Below are 16,352 nucleotides of genomic sequence, written 5' to 3' on the forward strand. Positions count from 1 at the left end.
AGAGTGAGAGAGGACGCGAGGGAGAGTGAGAGAGTTAGTGTGTGTCTGTCTGTGTGTGTGTGTGTGTGTGTCGTGTACGTGTGTTCTCGCTGCATCCTCGCCCCGCCCTGAATTTCGAGGGGAGAACCCCAGAAGGCGACGAGGAGAAGGAGGAGGAAGAGGCGGAGCCAGTGCGCGTGACATCACGTCACCCCTCCCACCCAGCTCTTAAATTTACATTTTCTATGGGTCCTGACTGAGTGTAGCCTGTGAGTGTGTACGTGTATGTGTGTGTGTGCGTGTGTGTCAGCAACTGAACACTTTTGCCAAAGCAGAGACGTAGACACACCTCAAGAAGAAGAAGAAGTGATCCGGACGCTCCGATGTGGCCCGAACCACTTTGTCATTTTTAAATATTAAACAAGTTGAGAGAAGTGGTGAGCGGGTCGAGTTTGAGGTAAGTGTCTGTTAGTCTGCGTGCATGTGTGTGTGTGTATGTGTCTGGGCTGCTGCTGGTGGTGGTGGTGTGTTTTTCATGTGATTGTACCGTGAGCGCACTAACAAAGCAGCGCGTTTCTAACTGTCTGCGCCCACAATAACAACAAACACGGAAGGTTTGGATCGCACACATTCGAAAGTAACGAGGGGAGGAAGGAGTGATCGGCGACACACAGAGAGAGAATGAGGTTGCAAAACACAAACTCTTGTTTCATTGTCTCCTTTTGTTGCGGTGCATGACGAGCCGACGGGACAGTGACGGGACTTCCACGCTGAGATTGTTGTACAGCGTGTACGGAACACACACACACACACGCCACAGCGCGGCTTGGAACGCGATCGTATAACCGCTAAAGATTGTTGCACTTTGGGAGGAAAAATTGACAATAAAAGCTAGAACGGTATCGTCTTGTCCCCTGTGTGACTGTGTATGTGTCACAGTGGAATCGACGAGGACTGGGATGTCCACACATGGTTTTGTAATGTTATATGTGCTGCAACACACTCTTTCTCTTATTTAATATCCTCTTCAACGCTACAATTTTCTGTTTTGTTGAATTTAACATACGGATTTAGTGTGTAATCGCCAAACGAGGCCTGTTTGTGAGACAAACAGCAGTAGAGGAGCGCATCTTTAATGGATGAGCTTCTATCTTAATTCATAATGTGTGAGTAAGACTGTGTGTAATAGCACAGCAATGACTACTGGCTGCTGTTAGAGCACATGGCCTCAGTCAGAGCTGACACACTGGCCTGTGCTGTCATCAGGCACAACACCAACTGTCACGACAAGAGGTGTGTGTGTGTCTCTGTGTGTGTTTGGGGTTATGTGAATGTGGCAACAAGTCGATCAAACTTGTGTTGACGTTCTTGCATAGTGAGTCCTGCTGTCAAACTTGATGAAGCGTTTACAGAAGCATGCAGGATCAAGTCCAGGCAGGTGGAGGGATGTGTGTGTGTGAGAGAGACTTGTGTTTGCTTGGTTCAGGCAGTCTTATCATGTGAATTATTGATTCTAGGTCCTCAGATGTGAATCAGAGAGAGAGGGGGATGTGACAGAGGTGATTTGGATGAGTGTGTTATCATGTATGGGTGCAGAGCAGTGCGAGTGTGTGCACGCATGTGTGGAGGGGAGGGGAAAGTTTGCGCACATGTGTTAGTCATTTAGAGGGGAGTTTGCTCAACTGTGTACATCTGTTTTCTGATCTTTGAACCCCCCTCCTTCCCCTCCTCTCTTCTGTTTCTTAGTCTTTCCCTGGTCTGTTTCCCGTAAGAGCCGATGCTGTCACTGTGAGTGTGAGTGAGTGTGTGTGTGTGTGGTGGGTGTAACAAATGGAATGCTCACTGCTCCATTATTGTTACACTCAAAGGGATTTAAATATGTGAATGAAATGTCTCAGTTTCCACTGCTATAATGGAATATGTCCATTAGTGGTTCTGCTCCTTTTTCTCAGATGTAGCATCATTATACACTGTGAGTCCGTGTCAAGGACTCACACCAACCAACATCAGGAAATCAAGGTATTTAGTTCAGGACTAAGGTTGGTGCCTGGATGCATGGGTGTGTTTGTGTGTGTGTGTCCAGGGGAGGTAACTGGCAACCACATGTGTGTTGACAGTATTCTACCCAGCATTCCTGCTAGTGTGTCTGTGGGCTCTGTCTTCATTACTCAGCAGAATGCACTGATCCTCATACCAAAGACCCACGCTCGAGCCACTGTTGGTGTGTGTGTGTATCAGTGTGTGTATCTGTGTGTGTGTGTGTGTGTGTGTGTATGTGTGTCCCGGCAGTGTGAAAGTACCTTGTGGCAAACGTTTTCGAGCCGTCCCCTCTGCAATGAGCCGTGTAAACAAAGAAAGAGTTAAGTATGAATCTCTATACTGTTTGTAACACCGAGACCTTGTGAGGTTTACAATTACCGCTCAGTGTGAATCTGGCCTGCACACGTGGATATCAATTATAAATCTAAAGTGACCGGTTTACGTGGCTGAGTGGAGTTCCTTCCGGACACTTAGTTTGTTTATGGAAATATCACAGTCCAGTTTTCATGGACGGTTGTACCGCTTCTCATAACAAACAGCAGGTGCATTCCCGCTCCTCTATACGCAGACTGAGTAAACTACCGTGAAGTATTATGATGCAACGCAAACAGTGACGACGCAATCTCAGAACCCTGCAGAGTACAAAGGAGATTTTTACTCTGCCCTGTGGGTTTTGTTGCCATGGTTTTAGGTCATGATGTCATGATTCAGGTATTGAATTTCCTGATAGAGAGCTGATTGAATTGGTGTGTTTGTGTGTATTTTGCATGTGTGTTGGTGAGGGGTGGGGGTGTATTATGAGTGTGAGTTGTCAGGAGGCCTGTCTTACCTTTGTTTGAGTTAGCTCAGGAGTTACTGTTGATTTTACCTGGATGATAAAGGACGGATAAGATGTACTACATACCAAAGTCTCTCTCCTTTCTCACACAAATCGCACACTCACTCACTCACTCACTCACACGCTGACACACACACACACTGACACAGCTTCTTAAAGAATCCCATTGATTTTCCTGCTGATATGCAGGAGCTTCAATCACAATAAAGCACCATTACTGAGCTGCCCACTTTGTGTGCATATTGGCGAACGTAGCTATGACGCACACACACACACACACACTCTTACACACACAAACTCAAAATGCCTTCCTCCCTCCACCTTGTTAGGCTGAAGTATAGAGAGATCGGGAGTCCGTCTGAATTGGATTAAGCTCTTTGTAAGTCAGTATGAAGATATATGATCCTGTCTTATTCCAAACAGGATCATTTGCTTGTGGGAGGCAGACATACATCTTCTGGTTACAGTCTGAGGACAACTGGCCTTTCCTATTTGTATACCAATACCGGGCATGGGAAGTTTAATAGAACAATGAAATACTACTGTAGCAGCTAAAAATACACACGGGCATACTGTACATTTTATGTCGTGCCGAATACGTAGCATGGAATCTGCGAGAACAAAGACCTTGGATCGGCCCTGATAGAGTCACATGGTAGCTGCATTGTCTTTGTGTACAGTATGTGCGTGCATGTTCAGACAGATCTCCTGCGTGTGTGTGTGCGTCTGTCTGTTTTTAACGGTAGAGCCTTTGGTTGCCTGAGGTAACAGTTGTTATTGGGTTCTCTGCACCAGCATGTAAACAAAGGAGAACCTCCCGAATCCCCCCCAGTGCGCCTCCGAGCCAATGAGATCGCACGCTGCCAGCTGAGCTCAGCCAGTAGGAGGCGGGGAGGGGTGTGACGCTCCTCTTTTAAGGGGGAAAAACAGCAGTAAAGCACAAAGCTTTGAATCTGGAGGTGGAACAGAGAGCAGAGCCGTAACAAAGACTGAAGCTTTTATGACTGAACAGTACTTCACACTGCTGAATCAAACCAAACGGCCGGGTTGTTTCCTCTATAGGCTACTTAAGGCCACCGAAGGCACAGATACTGGACACGCTTTTACAAAGATGTGTGCAGGGGTCGGGGCAAATGCTCGACCTTGTCACATCACGTAGAGCCACATTTGTGTACTGAGGGTGTGTCCACCTGTTTCAGTGGATCTATACATATCCATACATGACCGTGTGCTGGTGCCAGCTGTGAGAGAGTATAGAACAGCCATTGTGAATGACAGACAGGTGCGACCCTAGACTATACCACCGCCTCATCAATTCAGGACATGTGTTTTTTGGTTTAAGTAAGGACTGTTAAATTTCACTTGGTAAAGACAGGTGTGTGTGTGAATCGGGTGTGCGCAACTGTTGATTTCACGCAAAGATGGATATAAGTGAACATTTTGTCCCTGCGTGTCTGTGCACTGTTGCGTCTGATGTGTATTTGCAGGTTCATCACATTCCCGGAGCGTGACTCAAAGTGGTGTCCGTGCCTGTTCAATCCATTCATTCTGTAATCTGCTTCACACTGGGACTCGAAACCTGTGACTGTGCAGGGCTCGCCGCATGAAAGAACTTCAGTCTCCGCTGCAAACAAACCGTGTCAGTCCAGCGTTTTTCAGCTCTTCTGGTCATTCAAAGAGAGTTAGTTCATCCGATTATTACCACAAACTGACGCTTCGGGGTGCGAAAAGGTCTGAACAACTTCAAATTAAAAGAAAGAGTTTGCACTGACATCATATTCGGACGAGGCCGAATGCAGTCACTGTGGTAATGGAAGTGCCGGATAGACTGAGACGGATGGAAAGACTTAAATAACTACAGCCACAAAGGATCCATAACAACCGTTTACAGACCTAAATCATAACATTGACATTTCAGTCCGACCTGAAAGATCATATTAACACTCTACACATAATTCCTGCCAAGAATGCATGTAACAAAAATACAGAAATACATGCTTTTGATGGGGAACAATCTATTTCAGTTTTTTTGCTTTTACAGAACATAACATTGAGAAGTGGAGGAGCTACAGTTCCCTTCTTTTGTTAAAATAGAAGCTGTATTGGTTTTGATCATGATGATTACTCACTTTTCAACACTTCTCAGTTTCTACATATTTCCTTTTATTGATTCCTTATATGGTTTGGCGCTGAAACAGACGAACCAACTGAAGAGAACGGTCTGTCATGACAGTTAAATGTCAAAAGCTTCTCTGTATACAGTAAACATGTGGTAACCCGAGAGGTACAAACTTTCATGCAGGTCCGACTTGTTTGGATGCTTTTGTGTGAGGCGCCCGCTCTTATTTCTGGCTCAGAGGCTGTTGTAATAAGTTTGGGTGTTTACTTTTCATCATGACAGTTTACTGAGCTGCCCTGTTCTCCCTCACTGACATCAGAGTTTTAATATGTTCACTTGCACATGTCTCCCTTTTACATGATGCTCTGTGTGTTATGCTATCCTCTCCTTGCGTGGGTGTTGGCAAACAGCATCTGTCCTTCATGAACCCTTAAACCCTGAATCTCAGTTCCCATACCCCTGTGTGTCCCCCCCCCCCCCCCCCCCAGTGACATCATAGTACTGGGGAGGGAGGAGTGGGATGTATGTTTTCAGAGGTCGGTACATGATGAGGGCCCCAGAATTCCCCCTGCTCCTCCGCTCCAGACCCCCACTCGGAAGGCAGGAAATGCAAAACAGATCTCAAACCCCCAAACTCCCCAGCATGCTTTGGGGAAACCATTTTCTCTTTCTTTTCCTGCCCCTTCAAATCATCCTTTAATGGTACAAACTAGATGTTTTTCTGCCGCTATTATTATGACGGACGGCATGGTTCGCTCACACGCATACCTATCATCTATGGTAACTGTAATTTTAATACACGTGTTCATTCTAGAAACGAGTCACGACAAGCAGTAGCAAAAGTGGCCGTTGACCATATTTGGAATGAGCGTGTTCAGGCTCTAAAGCGCTGCAACTGAACTTCTCCCCTCTTGTAGCTGTGCCTGTGCTTGCCGTGTCAAGTCAGTTGGCCTGAGGTGAGCCTGAGTGTTGTGTTCACACATTATTTAGCTTACTGATGCACATAAGAGAGTGGATAGAAACAAAGTGGGCTTGTGGACTGTTTTTGCGTCAGTGCTGACCTTAAAATATGTGAAGAAAGTGTTGATTTGATATAAAATTCTATATGACTTTTCACATCCCTCCCTCTCTCTCTCCCCCCCTCCCCCTGCATCTGTCAGTTAAAAGCCCCGTCTATCTGTGTGTTTTAATTAGGCCCTCTCCTATTTATGGCTGAATGACTGCTTCATTAACTGAGAGTCTAGGAGCCACACCCGGACCCATCCAGCATGTAACACACACTGGGGGAGAAAGGGTGTGTAATACAGGGAGAGGGGGAGAGAGAGAGAGAGAGAGAGAGAGAGAGAGAGAGAGAGAGAGAGAGAGAGAGAGAGAGAGGAATGGGGTGTGGGGGTTGCTTTCGGGGTATTGATGATGCAATTTCCCCTGAGGGGGTGGACCTCCCATCTGTGAACGGATCCAGCCAACAAGAGAAAGGAACAATATGGGACGAGGAACGGAGAGGATTTGTTAAATTTCCTCTTTGATCATATTTGGAGGGTTTTTCTTTAATTGCCTGTTCAGGACACTGCACCGGGAATCCTGCTTTACAGTATACCGTATCCCATTTCCCTTTCTCTCCATATAGTCTTTTTCGCAATAGCCCGAATCTATTATGTCAACACTCAAATAGCATCATGAAATGCTGATTATACTCTTTTAGTAACTCTAACCGTTGTGTACTGTAGAAAACAGATCCTGGATGGTTGATTACATATTGGGTGTGGCATGGTGACAGGCGTGCGTTCGGAGCCAATGACAGCTGATGGCCCAACCCCACCCTGCACGGCGCTGAGGAGGGTACACTGTGTTTGTGTCTTGGAGGACACAGGGTCAGATGGTGAAATAGGCCACCAGCTGCTCTTGCCTTCTATTCCTCCGGTCTATGCTGGCTGCAGAGGGACCAGAGCCACTCCTGACTCATAAAGGACCAAACCATATCATTATTCAGCATCGCTCTCTCAGGCTTTCCGTCTTTTTCTTTTCCCCCCAATCGGTCTGTCCATCTTGGCGCCGATCCCGACAAATACTGTAGCTGCTTCTTCTTTCTTCTCTCTCTTCCTTTTTGCTGGTCAGTAACGGCTCTCCTTTCTTCCAGAGTTTGTCTCTCCCGACGTTTATGTTATTGTCCGGCTGCTCCCTAGTAATGAGACGAGAGGAGACACTCATAATGGCCAATTTCGGTTATCCTGCCCATCCCTCATCATTAGCCCCTCTGCCCATCTGTGCTCCTCTCTCCAGGGAGAAACAGTGAGACTAAGAATGGAACACGCAATATGCATACTGTACACATTTAGCATATAATTCAGTATGTGTGAAGAAGCTTGTGATTTTTTTTCAGTTTGTCGACTTTTGGAGTTGTTGAATATCCACCGGTTGAAATCAGTTACTTCCTGTGACACTGGGTGTAGTGTGTGTGGGTGTTCGACTGAAATGGAAAAAGCAGTTGAGGGGGGTGGTTGAAGAATGTGCCCTTGTTTTGAGTGCAAGTCAGAATGCAAGTGTGTGTGTGTGTGTGTGTGTGTGTGTGTGTGTGTGTGTGTGTGTGTGTGTGTGTGTGTGTGTGTGTGTGTGTGTGTGTGTGTGTGTGTGTGTGTGTGTGTGTGTGTGTGTGTGTGTGTGTGTGTGTGTGTGTGTGTGTGTGTGTGTGTGTGTGTGTGTGTGTGTGTGTGTGTGAAGGACAAGATGATGCAACAACTTGGCACAGGCCCGACACTCTACTCTATATTCTATCAGCTCTAATGCAACCTGCCACCCAGGCACACCCCTTCACACACACTCACTAATGCAATCATTTATCCAAAGTGTACATCCATCACTTTTTCACTTGTAATCTATTCCACACACTAGCATGACTTTTCTATTTAGTTTTCATATATTGAAATACACCTTTCTTATACCAAATGCAGGTCTGTGTCTATGAAAATGTATGTGTGTGGTTCTTCTGTTTCCTCTGACCTTTATGTTTCCGGTCTCTTATGTTTGACTGAATACTCAGCTATGATCAAGCAAACTTAAAACGATGACATTTCAACCAAAACGTGAGATCACAGTCGTACACGTGACACGAGGATCACAAAAAGAGAGAGAGGGGAGTAAACACAGGGAAGCTGTCGTGTCCCTACTCTCTATTCTTCCTGTTTCTGACCCAGATTCCCTCCTTTGTTTCGAGTCTATTCCCCTATGTTGCTTGAATGATTGGGCATCTTCTCAATTCTGGGTCTTTTCTCCTGGCGTGCGTGCGTGCGTGCGTGCGTGCGTGCGTGCGTGCGTGCGTGCGTGCGTGCGTGCGTGCGTGCGTGCGTGCGTGCGTGCGTGTGTGTGTCTGTGTGTCTGTGTGTCCAGAACCAATAAACAAGCAGCTTTTATAGGAATTCTTGTAATGGCAAGAAGCTCCAACATGGTCTACTTTTATGAACACATGGTTGCATGTTTGGGAAGACACTTATAGCACAGTACACAGCACACACTGTTGCATAAATATGCATAAACATTGCTAAATATGAATGCGTTATCAACCCACACAATCTGTTGCATGTGGCTGCTCTACATAGTAAAAGGCTTGCAGAAGGAAGGGCGTACAGGAACAAGTTTTCTGTTTATCTATGCAGCCCTTTAGTCACTGGTCTACCTTGCTGTACTTGTCGTGCAACGTGTTGTCTGTTGCAGTTAATTCAAACCTGAAGGGTCATTAGATAAAAGGCAAAGAACTAAGTAATAAGCTAGAATTTAAACAGGGCTTCAATTTGAGGTTGCAGGACTCTTTTGAACTCTCTGTCACTTCCCCTCTCCCTTGGGCAGTTCAGGAAGTCAGAGCAGATGGCTTAAACTAACGGACACTTTCACAACATTGCCAGTCTCTTAAGATCCTCTACCCCCTACCAGTGACATTAACAGAAACTTCCTTTGATGTAGCAACAGCGCACAGCACGTGGCTGCTCGCACATAACCTCTGATTACAGACACAAGCTGTTCTGCCCACCTTTGCTCTACAAATACAAAAAGTACAGTATGTCACCATGTCCCACAAACTGCACTGGGACTCGTTTGTCCCTAATGACATTATAGCAGATGATATAGCAGCTGCCTATACAAAACTGCTTGTAAATTTTGACCTCCATTTAGTGACAAATATGTGCTATCTTGTTCAAATTATTTTTTTAGGGCGGTGGTGTTGTCCTCAGAAAACCCTACTCCCACAGAATTTACACGAGGGGATTATAGATTTTGATTTAGATTTAGATTGTGCCGTAGTGCAGAAACAACTAACTGATGACTTGATTAGTTAATGGATAGAAGATGAATTTGCCAATTTTAAGGAGTGATTTCTGTTTCCCTTTTAGTGCCAAGCATTTGCTGGTTTGCTGGTGCAGCTTCCGAAATGTAAGAATGTACTGCTTTAAGTTGTGTCTTAGAAAACAAGCAATGCAAACAGGTCAGATAGGGACGTATAAATATATGTAAACATCATATATAACATCCAGGATGATTATGACTATGACGAGCTCTGTGCTTTCTGCATCAACCTTGTGTATCTTGAGGGGTCTTTGTACAGTAAGTTATGTAACTGGCGTGGATTGGGCTTCTGTGTTGCGACAATGTCGACCTCTAGCGGCGAGTTGAAGTAATTACCCAAGTCCTGTGTTGTTTTGATGCGGGGGACTCATCACTCCCACACCTTTTGTGTTTGGCGCACGTGTCGCTCACAGCCTCTCTCTGTGATTGGCCCACTCCACCTCCCAAATATCCCTCCGCGTGGTGCGTTTGTTTATTGTTTTTGGAGAAAGTCGAACGCTAAATCACTTCTTTGTACAAACCGAGAATGATCAAAGCGACACAAATGTCATTTATCGATTCAAGTAATTCACTTCAAACTGCGGAAGATTGAAAAAAAATAAAAAAGGAACGTTTGCTCTTTTGTAAATAGGCTACTGTTTCAAAACCAACAAACAATTAAATAGACAGTAGGTCGATTGAGGGCTCAGTGCATTTACTGCTGCGTCGTCGAGTGGGAAGAAGCACAATACGATACACAAATGACGACGATTACGAACAATCGCTGCATCCACGTAGACCGTTTCATGGAGGGAGTCGTGATTAATTGCGTTCCTGTTAGAGACACGAGTGGGAGTGATGTGTTGTCCTGAAGGTGAGGGAGGAAAGAGAGACACGATGTCAGTGCATGGAGGAGGAGGTGTGTGTGTGGGGAGGGGGGGGGGGGCTTTTAAACACGCACTGAAAAACAGCTCAGTGTCAGACAGCTGATCAGGACTCGGAACCTCAGCTGCTGATGCTCTGAAGCCAACTAACTCACTAACGGACGATTCTGGATCATTAATTCCGAACCAAAATAACAAAGATGACGACTATGTTTAGATACCCCGTCTTCCCTCGTCTGCAGGGTGAGTCAACCAACCAGTGTTCAGTTTTACGCGTTTTTATTAAAGAGTGAAAGTTGGAGCTGTTCGTTTTTATTTAATAATACCATTTAATTTGCTGTCTTAATATTCTACACTGAGAGTGACGTAAACTTCACATCGTTTTCTTGTAATGTGGTTAAATCTGCAAGTGCATTCATTTCACTCAGAGATAAAGATGTGAGTCATACATGAGTCAATGGTGTTGAGTAAAGCGCAATAAAGAGCAGTAGGTGTTGACATGATATCAGTCTATAGGCGCAATAAAAGTTATACTGTGCTGTTGTGTTGCTACCGTATGATTACCATGACGACCAGCATATTTGTCTGATGCAGATATAAAACCCTGTTGATTCCTATAAAAAAATATATTAGTATAAAGTATATTTCATGTTTTTTATATTATTAATGTACATACAAACATTTGTACAATGTACACATGCATTTCCATTGTATACTTTATATAAAAGAGAAAATGAAGTACTTGAGCATAACAAAAGATGTGTGGGTAGTTGTGAAGGTCTTCAGCAGGAATTGTTTTGTTATAAAACATCTGTCGGCTGTTGAATGGGCTTAATGATTAGCGTCTGGAATGCTTACATAAAAACGCCCTGTTGCAAGACATTTATTGATCTGACCCGATTGATCTCTGTTTGCATATGGAGCTCACATCTGACAGGAGGGATGAAATGTTCCTTCTCACCCTGCCTGGAACAATTATGTAACTCCCTCATCACAATAGAGACCAGTCAAAAACTCTGGAGTGTTTACTGCTGCTTAAATGAAAATAGAGCTCTGGAAAGTGTTTGCCCACAGCACCAGCAGATCCAGTCACGATCTTTGTTTCACTGTACCCAAACCTATGATGCAATACTGATGTTAAATGAAACTCCTCTTGTCTCCGTCCATCCAGTTCGGTCTGACCCTGGTCTATCTCTGTCACCGGGGAGGAGTGTCATGGCGGAGCCAGACTACCTGGAGGGAGACTGTGATGAGCTCATCAAACCCAAGAAGCTGATCAACCCAGTGAAAACCTCTCGTAACCACCAGGACCTGCATAGAGAGCTGCTCATGAACCAAAAGAGGTCAGGAGGCTAAAACTCTCTTACATCTTTCCTTCTCCCTTTTCTTATTAGTTTTCTGGTTAACACTCATGAAAACTCCCTTACATGCTCAAGGGAGATAACACAGCACTAATCAACAGTCTGCTTATCTCAGTTTAATCATGATGTTGGGAAAATAAGGCAGGATGTCAAACCATAATAACATTCATATCCTACTGCTCTACTTTTCCACTCATCAGTGTGTTTCTGTTCATCTATCATATTTATGGTTCTTATCTGGCTGCAGTGGCTTTGTAGGAAGATAACGTTAATCACAGAACCTAGACAAGATGGTATAGTAAACCCTGCTTCTACTCGTTACTAGTAAGGTATATATAAAAGTATTTGTATGGTTTCATTATTACTGGAGTACTGTATGTATTGGCTCTAGTTAGACACATATTTAAATGATAAGAATGTAACGATGACTGAATTCCAAGCTTTTAGTCACTGCAGCAAGTCAATACATGAGTTGGTCTATGATTTGTCTTATTTTTCTGCCTCACCTCATTGGTTGTTATGACAGCAGCTATCATGTCTGTCCAAAACAAGTTACAACAGGAAAAGCAGTGTCCAGAGCCGAGTTAACACAGTTAGACCGGTGCTGGTGGAGGTGGAATTACATAATCATGCCCCTTTCTTGTTTGCTTGATTAATGTCCCTGCAGAATGGCATAGTGCTGCTCCGGCGTGTCATTGTAGTTGACTCCACTGGTCTGACCTCAGAATGAGAGGCACCAGTATTATGTAAAGCTCGACACATAAAATCTGTAAGGGCTTTATTATATAAAACCTCCTGTGCATTAGTGTGTCGCAACTCTCTTACATAAAGGACACAGATACAGTCTACAGGTTTAACTTGCACCGGGGACAAGTGTTAATAGTAGATCACTGTGTGTGTGTGTGTGTGTGTGTGTGTGTGTGTGTGTGTGTGTGTGTGTGTGTGTGTGTGTGTGTGTGTGTGTGTGTGTGTGTGTGTGTGTGTGTGTGTGTGTGTGTGTGTGTGTGTGTGCGCACGTGAATCTACATGCACTCCATGATCATCCATATGGTTCTAAATGTTAAGATTTCCTCTGAGGACAGCAGCTTTGTGTGTGTGAGCTATAAATAACTGTGTAAACACACATGCTGTTGACAGCTGTGACACACACAGCAGTGATGCTCCATTTAAAACAGGTCAAAGAGTGAGGAGCTTCACAGTAACACGGCATCATTGAATCATGGAAGAGCAGCAAGAATTGACAGTAACAATTGAATAAGATTACATAGACGTAAACAAACGAGTCTGTCTGAGTGCAGTGAGTCTGAGCATCCAGTGAATCCCAGTGACTTTAGCTGAGGATGAACTTGTTTAGCCTTGACTCTGTACTGCAAAGTAGAGAATGCTCCCCTATGTGGAGGATTAGTCACGGTGATGATAGAGGGAGGTGGGGTGGGTGGAAGCATGGATAGATGGATGCTGGATGAAGAGAGAAAAGTGTTATGTAATCAGGATTATGAAACGGGCCTCTCATTGAGAGTCTGTCTTTCTCTGTCTTTATACCTTTTGCTGTTGTGAAATTGGGGGTATGACGTTCTGTGATTATGTCATCCGAGTGAGTGGAGTATCTCTACAGTCTTAGTGCCTGGTGTGACCTTGACCTGTTCCCTTTCAAATGGCCTAACCCTAATCATGTCAGATACCCTCTGCCTTCCACACCACTGCTTTCACAAGACCCTCAGTGTCAGACAAACTAGAACACTCTGCTACTGCAGTGGTGTTAGATAAAGTAATGGCTGGTTGAAAATTAACTCCCACTGCTTCTTGGAACAATTTGTCCATGGTTATGTAATCTTGAGAATTTTAGTAATATGATTAATTGAGGTACTGTTGTGTTGCAGTCAGGTACTCTGGGTTGGGTTTCTGTGAAAAAACGGCACAGAAACAGGCTGTGACTGCTGAGGGAAAATCAATCCTCCAAAAGAGAGTGAAGTAATCAGTAATCAGGATCACGTGGCTTTCTGTTGACCTAATGAAGGTTAGATGTTTAACTAAGGATCGCCTCTAACCCTTGCTGCTCTTGATTTTCTTGTTGCTGTAATTGCCATACTTGCCTAATCCTTTCAAGGCTTTGATATTTGTTGGCTTTTGCCTTTTTAAGCTCTATTCATTACCATACAATGTGGAAACTAACCCAACCCAAGCTTCAATACAGATTCACAAATGAAGACTCATTTATTAGTCAAAATACAATTGGCAAGTTAAATCCAAAGCAAGTTTTTTTTATAATGCCTCTGCATACAAACTCCAATCAGGTCATGAAAATCATCTTTTATGCATGAATACCAAAGTTCCTGTGAGAGATGCTAATGAATCGTCATAAGAGCTGTTGTTGGTTTTAAGTGTTGACGTTCTCTTTCATTGATTTGCACAGGGGTCTGGCCCCCCAGAACAAGCCGGAGCTCCAGAAGGCTCTAGAAAAGAGAAAGAGGGAGCAGATTCTCAAAGCCCAGAAGGAGGAGCAGGAGGCACATAAGAAGAGGAGCGACCTGGAGATAGAGCTGATGAAAAGACAAAAGAAACTAGAGGAGGTATGTGTTGTCACTCTGCTTTGTATTTGCTGCACACATACAGTAGTTGCTGCATATGAACACAAAAGAAAACTAACATGTGATTCCCTGTAATGTCATTGAATCTCGCAGCTGGAGTTGGAGCAACAGAAAATTGACGAAGAACAGGAGAACACCCCTGAGTTTGTCAAGATGAAGAGCAATCTGCGGAGGACCAAGCAAGAGACCGACGGGGAGGAACGAACCACTTAGAAACCAGCAGGGGTGCCTGGGCCTGGCTGATTGTGCGTGTTTGTGGGCACAGAAATGTCAGGAGTGTGTGTACAAGAGTATGTGTTGTGTCTCCGGTGCACGGCGGTGACCTGAGATCAACTCCCTGGCTTTTCCAACCTAGCTGTCCCTTCCTGTGATGAGGAGAGAGAAAGACTTTGAGACAAAAGACCCCCTTAGACCGCCCATCACAGACCACCAGCGCTCGCCTCTGCCCCCTCACACCCATCCAGCAGCACACAGCACCCCCTGCAGGTGGGACCTAAATCAAAGACACATTAAACATGTTACAGGCCTCTTCATGAGGGCCGGCAAGCTTCCAATGGGCTCCGAAGGGGAAACAAACCAAACACACGCTGGACTTTTCCACCCCCTCTGTTTTGTCTCCTTTCTCCACGGAAAAAGCTATCGTTTCTCGTTCTTGTTATCGATGTTGTTGTTGTCGTCGTTTGTTTGTTTTTGTTCTCATCTTCAGAATCAAATGAGGAAAAGTGGACACTGGATGGACTCTTGAAGCTGTGTAAAGTAAAAGCCAAACAAATGTGCTTTTGTTATTTATGTTTGTAGCTTTTAGCCCAGGTATAGGGAGGACACTTTTTTAGTCGTTCTGTATCTTAGTTTGTTTTACAGCATAGGTTATTAAGCCAGAACAGTACAATGGGAGTGTTTGGTTGTGTGAAACGCTCACGTCTGCGTTATAATTTTTTAAAATCTAAACATGCCATTTTCTCAACTAATGCAATTTTGAGCAATAGTGGAACTCCCAGGCATGAGAGTGACCTTTTCTTTATATATTCCGTTGTTTTGTATGATTAAAAGTGTTACTAAATAAATAATTTAATTGTATTATTACGTTGGTCGGTGAGAATAAGGCTTGAGCCCTGTCTGATCATTCTATGTGTGCTTTATTGAACAAAGGGGTCTGTAGGAACCAGAAAGCAATTTCAGCTTAATACACGTAAGCCACCTGTCATTTAGGTTTGTTTGTGTAGTTCCTGGATCCTCTATCTGCTTCCAGAAACAACACCGATAAGCTTCCTGAAAAATCTTTTGTTTACAATGGAGCCATAAACGTGCAGAAAGACATTTCACAACGGCAAATCTGAGTGAATGTGGCCATTAAGATCTGCACACTGGCCTGAATTCCAAAATTGGTACATGGTGTGGGCAACTTTAATGCTATTGTTCTGGATGTCTGAGGTGTCCACTCAGTGCTTAAGGTTACTATCACAGAAAAGAACAGGATCCGGTCCTGAAGTCCTGATCTGTGGGTCTCTGAGGGATGATCATTATTCTCATGTGAACAAACAGATTTCTAACAACATCGTCCTGTGTTCTTCTCCAGTTACAACCTTCTTCTTTCAAATAAATGTCATTTTTAACAAGATTTGTTTGTCTCTTTTGTGGAATACTAGAACTGTTGATTTGTTATCAACAATCAGCAATCTAATGATTGAATTGAAAGGGGAAATTACCATAATGCATTACCTCTCGTTCTTTAATCCTCTTATTTAGATGAGGTTAATAAAAGTCAGAACAGCAGCTTTAAATCAAGGCAGACATAAATGCAGGTAGAGGAGTCTCTGTGTGCCACTACTAGTTTTCCTTCATTGATTTACAAATCCAGACAGAGCCAAAACAGGGTGTGTAACACAATCTTTTACATCCTGAAGCTATAGCACAGCAAGCAGATATGATTAGGTTCACATCAGAATGGACATGGCAGTATTTTTCTGAATATACAACGAACAGAGGAGGGTAAAAATGTTATTTCATTACTTAATGGTATGCTGGGAACAATCCATTATACTGTATACTTTCATCAAAACAAACCACTGAATCAAAATGGGAGAAACCAGGGACCTGCTATGTGTTTTGATAGTAGAACAACAATAACAATATGAATAAGTGTGTCAATTTGTGTTTGATGTCACCCCAGTGATATCATTTTCTTTACCTTATTGATTTTTAGTTTGCAAATAGAATGTTTGTGCATAG

General features: G+C 44.0%; 1 protein-coding gene across 2 annotated transcripts; it reads left to right on the forward strand.

The window, feature by feature from the left end:
* The first annotated feature begins 221 nt into the window (after nt 1-221).
* On the forward strand, nt 222-15,741 carry fam107b (family with sequence similarity 107 member B). Of its 2 annotated transcripts, none has more exons than XM_076141931.1 (4): nt 222-436; nt 11,346-11,517; nt 13,949-14,105; nt 14,217-15,741. In XM_076141931.1, the coding sequence occupies exons 2-4, from the start codon at nt 11,390-11,392 to the stop codon at nt 14,334-14,336; spliced, it is 405 nt and encodes a 134-aa protein (XP_075998046.1). In that variant the 5' UTR covers nt 222-436; nt 11,346-11,389; the 3' UTR covers nt 14,337-15,741. The 2 variants fall into 2 exon arrangements, with proteins under 2 accessions (XP_075998046.1, XP_075998045.1); XM_076141930.1 differs by lacking the exon at nt 222-436 and adding an exon at nt 10,258-10,417.
* The last annotated feature ends 611 nt before the right edge of the window (nt 15,742-16,352 follow it).

This window comes from Genypterus blacodes, unplaced genomic scaffold (genome assembly GCF_046128005.1).
Source record: "Genypterus blacodes isolate CSIRO-AG114 ecotype Tasmania unplaced genomic scaffold, CSIRO-AGI_Gbla_v1 ptg000021l_1, whole genome shotgun sequence".
NCBI classification, from domain to species: domain Eukaryota; kingdom Metazoa; phylum Chordata; class Actinopteri; order Ophidiiformes; family Ophidiidae; genus Genypterus; species Genypterus blacodes.

Bases quoted from the DNA above. Each gene is read 5' to 3' on its own strand.
- fam107b (XM_076141930.1), top strand. From the start codon at position 10,375: ATGACGACTATGTTTAGATACCCCGTCTTCCCTCGTCTGCAGG. The intron at 11,518-13,948 runs GTCAGGAGGCTA...TGATTTGCACAG, and splicing joins CTGCTCATGAACCAAAAGAG to GGGTCTGGCCCCCCAGAACA. The intron at 14,106-14,216 runs GTATGTGTTGTC...TGAATCTCGCAG, and splicing joins GACAAAAGAAACTAGAGGAG to CTGGAGTTGGAGCAACAGAA.